This window comes from Homalodisca vitripennis, chromosome 4 (genome assembly GCF_021130785.1).
Source record: "Homalodisca vitripennis isolate AUS2020 chromosome 4, UT_GWSS_2.1, whole genome shotgun sequence".
Classification (NCBI taxonomy): domain Eukaryota; kingdom Metazoa; phylum Arthropoda; class Insecta; order Hemiptera; family Cicadellidae; genus Homalodisca; species Homalodisca vitripennis.
In genome coordinates, this window is record NC_060210.1 from 162333736 (window position 1) to 162346809 (window position 13074).

The 13074-nt window shown below is 33.4% G+C and overlaps 1 protein-coding gene across 2 annotated transcripts in view; it reads right to left on the bottom strand.

The window, feature by feature from the left end:
- LOC124360493 (trimethyllysine dioxygenase, mitochondrial-like) overlaps window positions 1–10834 on the bottom strand; it is a 53062-nt gene extending 42228 nt beyond the window's left edge. The window contains exons 1-2 of one of the 2 annotated variants that reach the window (XM_046814167.1): window positions 10523–10834; window positions 3223–3348 (exon numbers count right to left, since the gene is read on the bottom strand). In XM_046814167.1, coding sequence (XP_046670123.1) covers window positions 3223–3348; window positions 10523–10559 — 163 coding nt within the window. In that variant the 5' untranslated portion in view covers window positions 10560–10834. Of the gene's footprint in view, window positions 1–3222; window positions 3349–10522 lie in introns of those variants that run through there. The other variant, XM_046814169.1, reaches the window with a different exon arrangement.
- Window positions 10835–13074: the final 2240 nt, after the last annotated feature.

The following is a 13074-nucleotide window of genomic DNA, read 5'->3' on the forward strand; positions in this document are numbered from 1 at the left end:
AATGTTACTCGACTTCATCATTGGATACAATGTAAAAACTTATCTTTCTCTTTGGAAGATATAGGACATTGATATGTCATAGCTTTGTGTAATGTTTGTGCTTCTGTCAAACAAAGATCCTACAGTCACCAAGGCTCACTGATTAACACTACTCTCCTTTTGAATGACTGCACTTAGATTTCAAAGAGCCGCTGCTTTCTGTAGAAAAAAATCATTATATTCTGGTTATTGTTGATAAGTATATCCAACTCACTTTTGCATTCCTTTGCACATATGTTTCATCAACAACAGTCATAGCTGATTTAACACAGCTCTTCCCTGTTTCATTTGGATGCCAGTCTTCATGCATTTAGAAAAATCGGTCACTAGGAATTGGTCTTACAAAATGCTCTCAACTCAGTCCGTTCATTACTCTGTAGATCAACAAATTCAACTCCACATGAACTGTCTGCTCCATCATGAAAGTATGAGCCACTGGGTCAGGAGATTACTCTGCTATAGGGTGATGCTAATTATGCTCATGCTTAACTTCCCAATGGAAGAGAGACAACAATGTCAACTTGACATCTTGCTCCAGTTGAAGATTGTAGAAGGGTAGACTCTGTCTGATGCCAAAAGAGAAATGGTTCTATCAAATTTTAATCTAGAAAGTTTCTATCATAACTATTGAGGAAAACACTGGACAAACACCTGTCTGATGAGTGATGACAATAGCTCACACTCCTCCTTGGTAGCAGGCATCACGAATTAATTAATATTATCAATAAGCCATTTTGATTATCATTACAAGCCTTTTAAGCCTCAACCTGATGTAAAAATTAGCTTTAAAGAGTCCTTCCAGCTCTACCACAAGAGGTAGGTAGATTTTGCAACAACTGACATTTTATTAATTTATTCTCATGGGATTTATATGTACTCAATATCTCAAAAATATTTTTTGAAACAAATCATTTATAAATGGTATAAGCACTCCAAAACACTTTTTTTCTCTCTAGGACTATATATAACAAAGTTGTGATTTTTTTTTTAAATTTTAACAGCTGCCATATTAAGACAAAAATGACATACCAAGCTGGTAAACTAAATTAAGTCATGATATTTATAAGATAATTTTTTTAAAGTTTGAACCTGTTTCAGCATTCCTATAGCCAGTTCTTATTAATAGAAAATTTTGTAGATTGACATGTAATCAATGTCTAGAAAAACTGCCCGATATAAAAATTGTTGATTACAAAACAACAATTGCAACAGGCCGATTTTGTATAAAAATCTACCTGAAATAGATATACTATTTCAAATTTTCAACACAAAAAATTAATATTTTCTACATTTGGTAAGTTTTCTGTATATTAAATTTTAAATTCTAGAATATGTCATTACGTTCCCAACACCTCTAGAGATGGGTTAGAATTTATACACGAGTCATGAATCACGAGTAGGTAAATGAGTTGGTTATACATGTGGTTCTATAAGTACGAAGGTCATTCAGAAAGTAACCTCTGATTTTATATAAATACAACTCAGAGGCAGACAAGATATTTTATTATACACATCTTAAAAATACATCTTTTTCTATTTTTCAAAATAATTTCAATGTAAATTTAAACACTTTATATCAATGCATTAACTAAGAAAATTCATTGTTGTGTGTATGATCCCACCCACACCTTTGATTGCTCCCTAGTCTCTAGATTTAAGTACTAAAACTATGTTCAATCGCCCATTACTATTCTGTTAAACAATCATTACTTATACTTTTTCATCATAGCACATAAGAAAGTTAAGAAGTAGAGGACATTTTCTGAAATTTGTTATTTTACAACAGAATGTTTGGGAGTAATTGAGCACAGAACTTTTGGTAGCTTAAACTATCTGTAACTATTTTGTACATAACAGATCTGGGAGTTTGTGGGAATTCATCACAAAGAGATAGTGAACAGTTGATTGTGAAAAATCCTTCCATTGATTTTCACAAGTTCATCGGTGACTACAGTGGGCCTGGCACCTCTCTCTCCATCGTAGACATTTGACCATTGTTAAAATCTAACCAATTTCCATACAACTTCACTCATTATTTTCAGTCTATATACAGTGCACGGTTGCAAGGTGCTGTTGCTTATTACTGCTTGGCTGTGAAAAATTATATGACATGCAACTGACTCTCAGCAGGACTTTATATGACATTTCAATAAATTACAGAAAATTAACTCCCGCTTGAATAACCTTCACTGTACCAAGACTGGATGCCGAACAACTAGACGGGTGCACTCACACAACAATAGTCATGCTACGCTCTTTACCACAGAAGATACTTTCTGAACAGCACTCTTATATTAGGTTAGATAATATCAGGACTAGAGGAAAGAGCTTATATTAATGACAGGAAATAACAAATTGAAAAGTATATTTTTTATTGTACTTAGAACTGACTAGATACAGAATTATTTACACACATGACGGCCAATATATACAAAATAAAAAACTTTTGTAAAACTGTTATAGTTTACTTCCCAGAAATTTCTCTCTGATCAGGTTCAATTGATTCAATTCCTTCAATGTTCAATTCAGGAAAACTTTTTTTCAATTCCAGGTACATAAGCAGATACTCAGGATCATCTGGCAAACCTTCAACTACCAGTGTTTTAAGCTTGTCAAATCTATAAAGGGCACCAAGGCCTTGATGGCTGATGTCTGTGTAACTAATATCAAGGTATTCCAGATTCAAACTATGCTCTCCTGAAATCCTATCCAAACACCAGGTATTAAAAAAAGGACAACCGTTAAAACTAAGCCATTTTAGTGATTGTAATTTCTCTATGTTTTTTAAACCTTCGTATAAAATCTTTGTTCCAGAAAAATCAATTCCTTCAACAATGTAACCAGCTTCGTATACATTAGGTAGTTGTTCATCATATTCACGATTTTTTTTCTTGTCATCTCTAATCCACTCATGATTGTAAAACTTAACTCCTCCTCCACGATACACAACAAAATGTGCAGCTGCAAGTTCACAACCTAAAACTGAAACTCTCTCTTCAATGACTTTTTGATCAAAAATCATTTTCTCTTTTGCATGAAAATCTCTCCACTGTCTGATACTAAAGAATTGGTAATTAGCTGGATTATATCTTGTAAGATCACCAGCAAATGTTTTATTTCCAAATACAATAAATTTTGACTTCCAAAAGTTGTCCCTGTCTATAAACGGTATGCGCCACTTACTCTTGAAACCCGAAGTGTCTTCTTCGTACTCATAGCCACCCAACTGCTTTCTTTCACTTGAGGTTTTAGAGTGAAATTTTATAGAAAATGTCTCACACCACAACTTCTGTTGGGTTGACAAGTAACCTGAAACAATGCAATAAAGTCTATAATAAATCAATCAGTATAATAATGCTTAAACATAAAAATTTTGTATTGATTAGTCTATATCAACTAGATGAATTAATGACTGAATTATTTCAGGACCAAAATAAATGCTAAAACTGTAAGTTTCACAGAGTAACGTCATTAATAGGGAGAAGAGGAGCTATAATCAAATTAATTGCAGAAAGGAGATATTAATTGTGTGGTAGTTGATGGGATTGGTGTACTTTTGTACAATTTCCCATAACAAAAAAATGTAATAAAATTGTCCCTGATGAAAAAAATTACCTTGTACTTTTGGGCTTCAGCTTAGATGAGTCCCGTACAATGTATGTTGCCTTTAAAAACTTATTTGAAAAGGGTACATGAATTGTTAGTAGAAAAGGTAAATGAAATGGTGGAAGAGAAAATAAACAGGAAAATACGTGTTAGGGTAAGAAATTGGATGAGAAAAAGAGAAATTCATGGTGCCTCTGCTATGTTATTATCTGAACTAGCTTTGGGAACACAGTAAAGAGTACATGTCATTCGTCAGATTAAATAAAAATAATTTTGATTCCACCTGATTTCTTCAACTATGCAACAAAATAAAAGCTAAACTAAGAGGCTCAATCTATTTAACAGTAGGTGTATACACAGTGAATAGAACATATGGATATCCCATATTAACTTTTTAATGATCGCAACTAGAAAAACCAAACTTAGTATTCATCTGTAGGATACAAAACTACACTTTTTGATTAGTAATACAAGATTTCCTCTGCTCCAAAAATGCTATATTTGGCCTCAACTTAAACATTTTTTAATTTAAATACATAACATAATTTTTAATTACAGATAATTTTAAATCTCTTAATGAAAGAAAATTAACAATTATACTTAGATGTAGCTATCTCAAGCCAGCATAAAATGGTGGCTAATACAAATTTTAAATATTCCTCCGCATGAAATTGTTATAGATAACAAGTTATAAACAAAGTTATGGCAATTAGTTTCTGAACAGATATGTGTTATTTACTGATGATGTTATCTACAGAGAGGCAATTCCTAATCACCATAAGCATATTCGGTCTGAGAGAAAAACCTCATGCTTTTGTAGTGTGAGGGTACCAACAAACATTTATAATAAACATCAAATTAGTTTAGATACATTTTGCCAAACTATTTGACTTCAAAAACTTATCTGGTATTTCTATGGGATATTCCCACTTATTTGCTTGATAATCTCCTACTGCAAGTTAAGACGTGACATGTGGATTCTGCGTGAGTCCAGCTCATTCTGTCCACAATGTCCAAGAGCACCTATAAATAATACATTTGGGCGTATGTGGATTGACGAGGTGGAAAGAGAGAAAGAAGGAAAATGAGTTATGAAGGATTAAATAAAAAATCATTTATTCTTTCAAAGTGAATTTATGTTAATTAAAAACACAAGTCAATGTTTAACAATAAGTAACTAATGTGTGTGATCGTAACCAACTCCCACCCTCGTCTGAATATGACCGAAAATTAAGTACTATCATGCACAAGAGGTTGAAAGAGTACAGAAAATCATTTTTATTATGCTGGTTCCTACCAAAACTGCTAATTCCAGTACAAATCTTTAAAACTCTCTAATTTCCAATTAAATTCATATACAAAGATAAAACAAAGTCTCTACAACACCCCTTTTGACAATTTTCAATGAAGGAATAAAGACTTCAGGCACTGGAGACAAAAGTTTGGCAAAAAAGCATTGTAATAAGGGTTTTGTTGAAAATTACCAATTTGCGTGACCTTATATGTCATTAATGGTAGGTAACGAATACTTAAAAAGTACAAGACAAAAGATGTAGAACATTTTACCAACTTTAATTTGGTACAGGTATACTTGTAATATTTCTGTAGAACCAACACCTATTGAGATATAAACAAAAAACAAACTTTTACCCCTCCCCACTTTTCCACCACCTCTAGGGTTGAAGACTTTTAGAAGGTTACACTAACATGTACCAGGAAAAATATGTCCCATAGTTGGTTTTACCCCTTATTGACTCTTCTTCTAGACCCCTCATTTGGCCATTCGTTGACTGGACTAATATTAGCTTATTTTGTATGCAAGGCAAGTTTCAGGTGGTCAGAGAGGGAAAATGAGGACTCGGTACTGCAGCAGAAGACCAATGTAGTAACTACTACTGCATATTGTTGTGCCACACTATGTAGCATGAATTATTTCCAATAATATCATCAACAAGCCTCAAGTTTGCTCAGAGTAGTACTGCAGCAGAAGCTGTAATAATACTACTGCAGAATGTTGAGACACACTATGGTGCCAAATCTCACAGACACAATTATGATGTTTTTTTAACTGTTGGGCTTAGGATGTTGGGCCCAGCATAGCTGAGTAGCTTTCTCCTCTCCTACCTCAGTCATCCACCATTAGTCATCGTGGCAATATTGTTTACGTTAGCTGAATATTAAGGTGTTCAGGTCTGTCAGACTTGGTGCCATGGTAATGTTTAAGAAGTTAATTTGTAGTTCAATAAATATTGCTTGTTTTACAGTATTAATATATTGAATAAACCATAATTGTTTGTGAGTCTTATAGCATAGTACATTCATTATTGGGAATACTACATTTTTTTAAATAAACAAAGGAAGTGAACGGGATCGTGAAAGGATAAGAATCCTTTCAGATGAAAGTTTTGAAAATAGTGAAAGTGGATTGGTATTGATATTTGACATCTCTGAACAAGAAGAGAAAGATCAGTTAGAAGTATTTTCGAATAAAACAATAATACTGAACTTAAGGTGAGGGCAGTGAAGATGAGATGGAACCAGATGAACAACCACAACTGAGTGCCATTGGGAAAGATTAGATAACAAGGTAGAGAATGCATTGTCAACAGCATTGACACTAAAATGGTTCGAAGGGTAGGAAATATCAGCATCATTGATAGCTGAGAATATAGAAACTCGATCTCTGATTGCAAACCTCCCACTGGAAGTTAGACGCAGAAGGTAAGAGGTTACAGGCACATGTGCAGACTGTAACATCTAATCAATCTCAGAGGGAAACAGGAAAAGATATTACATGTGTAGGAAGGACAGCATGACAAAGCAACTTTGCAAATATTTTGTCATGTTTATTTGTCTGAGCTATACAGAACTTGCATGTCTTTCAAGATGTCTCGGAATTTTATGTATAGTTATCAAATAAAGCATATACTCTATTTGTTATCAATGCTCATGTAAGTGAGCTAATTTTTTCTACAAAAAATTATAAACAAGTTCTTGAAGATAAGTGTGATAAGGTAGAGAGTTACAGAGAGGGGTGGATATCAATAAAATACAAATATGGCACCCTTAACTCAGAAATTATTAACCCTGGTCAAATTTCATCCCATGGATCAGTTAATTCAAACCTTTCTTTTTCTAAACAGATGTACCATTTGCCTAAGTTAAATCTGAGTAAATTTCACAATAGTTTGAAGAACTATACCAGCTTTTGGACTCAATTCAAAAAGATAACAAATATATTAATAATTAAACACAATTTCAGTATTTAATACAGTCTAGATTTGAAAATTCTCCAGTACATGAATTAGTTAATAGCTTTCAACTATCTGGCCCTAGCTATCTTAAGGTGATCGAGTAATTTACATATAGGTTTCATAGGAAAGAACTATTAATTGGATTGTACGCAAGAGAATTGCAAAGCATAGTTTTGTCTCAATCGACTCAGTGAAACTTTCACTCTCAGATATTTATATGACTAATCAGAATCTGTTACGTTGTTTAGAAATGTTAGAAGTCACAAGTAATATGTGCCTGTATGCTGTTTCCTCTATCAGAATGAATCAGCTTTGCCAAAGCTCACTTTAAGAGAATGGCATGGACAGCAATCTTCTCAACTAAGCTTAGTTGTGGTAGTCAAAAAAATAACTCACAGCCACAAAAACAGAAGAGCTTATAACATTTTTGAGGCTCGAGGTAGAGGTGGGAAAAAGGTGCTTACAGTACATTTTCTCAGAATGATACCAAAACTAATCTTTCAGGTAGTAATAAGAAAGATAAAGTAGGCCTGAAAAAAATTGTGTAGAAATGAGAACGTTGTAGAAAGCTTATATCTACTTCTGCAGGTTTAATTAGTTTTAAAGTTGATTCCAAGCCTAAACCTAGTTGTATATTTTATAAGGGTTCTCATTCTAATATAGTTTTTTAAAGCTAGAAATATGAGTTTGTCTGACAGAAAAATAATTTGAAGTGAAAAACACGGTTGTTTTGCTTGTTCTAAATTAGACACTTTAGCAGGCAGTGCAAATCTTTTCTGAAATGTACAATTTGTAATTATCATTCATTATGTACCTCTTTTATGTCTAAGTCGAATGACAGTGACAAACCACAGGAATCTACAAAGGGTGAACACAAATCATTTCAGGACTGCAATAAGGAAGAAGTCTTCATAGCGACAATGAAAACAAACTACTACTTCAAATCCTTAGTCACTCTTATTGGTGAGGAAGCAAATAACATGATGGCAGTGATTGACACTGGATGTCAACGAACCTATAAAAGAAAATCTGTGGCCAAGAAACAAAAATATATTCCTTTAGAAACAGTGACTATGGGTCATTCGGTGTTTGGAACAGGGATGATTTCGACAGTAGATTATTGTTACTTGGTAAGATTGAGAAATACCAATGCAAGTTTTCATGTAACTTGAAGACTTAGAACCAAAAAACCAACTGTAATTCTCTTTCTGCTGTGAATGAAGAGCCATGAACCCAAGAAATAGAAATAAAAATAAATTATTTAAAAGAAGGTCATTGACATTGTAATAGGTGCTGATATAACCGGCAAATTGTTTACTGGGTGGAAGAGGGATCTGAAATGTGGCTTAGTTGCTGATGAAACATCTCTCAGATGGACACTAATGGGTTAAAACGAAAAAATCTGACTATGAGTACAAAAATTCTAAAATGCTTGCATCAAGTATGTTTTCAGTTGACAGGTCAACTTCCATAGGTAAGCTTTGGAAACTTGACATATTAGGTATCAAAGATTCCATTGAAGTTGGAGGTAAGAAAGAAATCTCTGTAGCAGTGTGAAACTGCCAATAAATTCCATACATAGAAAGAACGGTACTTTGGGATTATACCGACCACACCCAGACATGAATCGTTGTTTGACATTTTGCTTCTACTGATTACTAGATTAGCGTAGAACAATATTTCGTCAATATAAAACAGGAATTGTCTTATCGCAAACCCCTCCCCATCCTCAGACAGAGGTCAAAGTCGAGCGGTCTAGTAGATAACATGATTGCAGAGTCTCGCCGCCCGTTCAGCTGGTTCGTCGCTTTGTTGTACTTCCGTGTTTTACCTCTACATTTCTCCAAACACAAAAATTCAACAAAAACAAACATTACCAAACTAAAACTAAACTCTTTATTGAAAAAAAAACACTCAAAACTTGTTTTTATTCTTGATTACATTCCGCCACCCAAAATGCGAGTGCCTCCGGCCATCCGGATGTCAAGGAAAGAAAAACATCCCTCGAGATAGTACCTATCAGTAAAATATCAAATTCTAGAGGGGCTGATCAGAAATATAAATTGAATTGTAATGGAAAGGCAATTATGTACAGTGCAAATCATGTGATGCCGCGCGACCTGCCGTAATCGGGATTCTAGAGAAAGATAAGATAACAGCGACAAAAATACCGATCACAATACCTGGAAATGCTTGTAAGTTTGTAATTTTGCAATTAAAGAGTTGTTTTTTTTTCTTTCTATCATGTCTATTTCTATAAATTTATATTTTTGTGTTCTTCATACTGGTGTGGTCGGTATAATCCCAAAGTACCAACGTGATTGCAGAGTCTCGCCGCCCATTCAGCTGGTGCGTCGCTTTGTTGTACTTCCGTGTTTTACCCCTACATTTCTCCAAACACAAAAATTCAACAAAAACTAAACTCTTTATTGAAAAAAACACTAACAACTTGTTTTTATTCTTCATCACACTCCGCCACCCAAAATGCGAGTGTCTCCGGCCATCAGTGATGCTGCGCGGCCTGCCGTAATCGGGATTCTCGAGAAAGATAAGATAACAGCGACAACAATACCGATCACAATACCTGGAAATGCTTGTAAGTTTGTAATTACAAGTTTTTTCGTTCTATCATGTTTGTTTCTATAAATTTATATTTTTGTGTTCTTCATACTGGTGTGGTCAGTATAATCCCAAAGTACCGAAAGAACTATTGCTCTGACACAAATCCTAACCTGATTCATGAATCACTCATGACCTAGTTCCTGAACCAGTTCAATTAAAAAAAACTAAATTAATTTTATTATTTGAAGACAAAAAGAACAAATACAAAATAAAATCTATAGAATCAACTTCACTGGCATGCTAAAATTACAAATACCGGTTTTCATGAAAGGTCTACTCAATTTCACAGGCCAAATTCAGAAAAAAAAACAAATCTACAAATGACTGTACCTCAAAAACGTACAAGCCGACTTTGATAAAACTTTACACATTCAGTACACGGTCTACTATACTACAATACAACCCTAATTTTTAGGCCACGCCTTTTTTCCAGGTATAACAATTTTACATGTGAACTACTGGAAAAACTTATAGATGGCCGTACCTCAAAAATGTACGAGCCGGTTTTTTTTATAAATCTTTGTATACACAGTCAAATATATTATATTACTACCTACATTCTTAGGCTGCGCCTATTTTCAGAGCTTTTTTACTATACAAACATATCTATGGATTCCTCAAAAAAGTACAAGCCGATTTTTATAAAACTTTCTATACATATTCAATACATTGTCATTCTACAATATAACCCTCAATCTTAGGCCAGGTATCGCCATCCATAGATTTATTTTTTGCACATAGCCTGTGAAATTGTTGTGGCTCTGATTAATCATGGGTTGATTAAAACCTTTCCAAAATCTAATCAGATTCATTGACATTTTATAATAGGAATAATACACATTAATCTACAATTCTCAGTAAGTTAAGACATTTTCTGAGTGCTCTGTAGCAGTACTAGTATGTTATTAATTCACTCTACGGTAACATATACACTATTACAGAATTCATTGGTTACAATATTTCTTGAATATCTATCTATTTTGCTACTGATTTGTACTTACACTTATAAGGGTTTTTAGTAAACAACTGCTTGAACATTCTAGGCTGTGTTTGAAAAAATTAGTGTTAAGCTCTCAAATAACTTAGTACATAATATGATGCGCGCATTTATATTTTAATATGGTAAGATTAAATCGAAAATAATAGAACTTTAACACTCGACCAAAGTATTTGTTGTAGTTTGTTATGAAGTATGAAAAGGTTAAGTAAAACGCCAGCTCCTCGTGAGCCACCTGGATGGGGTGATCAGATCACACACCTCCGAGTCTCCGAGCTCGTTCACGAGCTCCTCACGCAGCAATAAAACAGAGTGATCGCAACTGGCGGAGTGAAGGAGTGGGGACACAGAGCCGTCGAGTACCGACAAATTCCGAACATTTGGCTGACCAGAGCTGAGCAGTTCCGATAAACCCCGAACATGCGGCTGTTAGCGACCTCAGTTCGGAACGGTTCTGATTTCTAATATCTATTACGAATTAATGAGTTGTTTTATATCCGAACATATCTGCAAAACATATAAATTATATAGAACGTATACTACATTAATGTTTGTCGAATAATTATATTAATATTGAACTTTCTTCATAACTCCAAAGACACTTGACAAAATGTGAGATGCTGCACAACCAATAAAGTGTCATAATTTCATCATATTCTGCATATAGGCTTAAATGGACGGTAATTTTATTTTATTGGAAAGCCATTAAAATTAATAAGGCAAAAGTAACATGTTATAATATAGTCCTTAATTGGTAGTAAATAAATTAATTATTAGTACGCTACAAAAGCTGTAATAAAGAGTTGTTCCAGTAGATATGATAAGAACTAGAAGGAAACTAAGTGGATTAAAAAAGAAACTTGTGAGCAAATGTTCAACAAAAACATAATTATAGAAATATGACAAAGTAAATCACAACTACATGACTTAAATACCTAAGTTAGCACGTGGCATCGTTAATAAATACAAAATTAATGTTTTCTAATTGGATTATAGAAATGTAACTGACAAATTCAATTTAAGATCATATATGACTGTATGTTTGGTTTACAATTTTAAACACCACTTTTATGGTTGCGTAGAAATATCGATATAATACATATGATGAAAATAATTTAGTCCTACTGATCTATAATGCTACGAATATACAGAGTTATGATACAATTACATTTACACTAATCTATACAATTTATTGACATTTTGTTGCAGTCTACTACGATAACGATAAAACAGACCAGTTATTTTAAAACTATTCTTTAATTAAAACTATTTAGTTCTACTATTTACTCTTAAATAACGAATGGTCGACTTACTTATCTACATTGTAGTCACTAATATTTGATGATTATTAGTTATTTATATTTTATTCATGTAATTGATATACACAAAAATTTTATGCTCTCTTGTGTAAAATTTAAGAGACCGCTATATCTTAGGCTGTGTACTTACAGCTTTTGGGAACATTTGTTTTTTTTGAATATGTTATAAAATCAAATCGTATTTTCTTTTGAGAACTGTAGTATTTGAAACACTTTGTTAAGTATTATTATTTTAATAACCTCAAATTATTACAATCAAGTTTTAACTTATAGCAATAGATTTCTCTGTCTGTTTTGTTGGATATATCGAGAATGACAAATAAGCTACAGACTTTAAATTGTGCATGCAACTTCAACCAAGCCTGATACGTGTCATGTGTCGTCTGGCTTACGCAATTATTATAATGCTGACCTGTTCTGTAGCACATGGCAATTATTGAATAATTTCTAACTTATAGTAATGTAACCTTCAAATTATATTTCTTTGATTAAGGCAGTTGGAAAATGCAACGAACCAAATATAATGTTACAAAACAATTTTATTGGTTTTAATTTTAAAATATAAAAGATTCAATTAAATAAATTAATTTAATGGTTGTTTTTTGTATTTTGGAGTCTCTGAAGATCATTATTTGACTCATATGCGAAGAACACAAGTCTCGAATATATTGAGTAATCGACACTATACCTGCTTAAATAAGCTAATACACCGGCGTAGGTCTTTCGACCAAGGCCTGATTGTGTAATCGGTCCTCTTTTGAACATAGTGGCCCAACGACCCACTTCAATTATTATTGCTTAATATTAATTCATGGTCCAATAACACTACTGATCGTTAGCCCAACAAACTTATACTAGTAAACTTAAACTATAAAGTCTGTAGAGCCAACAACCCTATTTTTTACAATTTACATAAATGAACAAATAGAGCCGTTAGGCCAACGACTTTCTGTACAAATTGCATTCCTTCCAGGAGGTTCGTTTAGCCAACGAGCAGTGGAGTAATCGACCGTTCCCAGCAAATAAGTTAATTTTCAAAACCTATTCATGCCTCTCATTATTATTGTTTCATAATATTTTACAAGCATGTTGTATTGCACATGTAAATGGTTCAATTCCCAGGAACATTAAGTCCTTTTGGAGCTTTGTCAATGGAACTTTGGGAAGTCATCGGACATCATCTGACTCATATACCCTTGGAGATCGTATGGCTTCAACTCCAATTACAGTTTGTGAT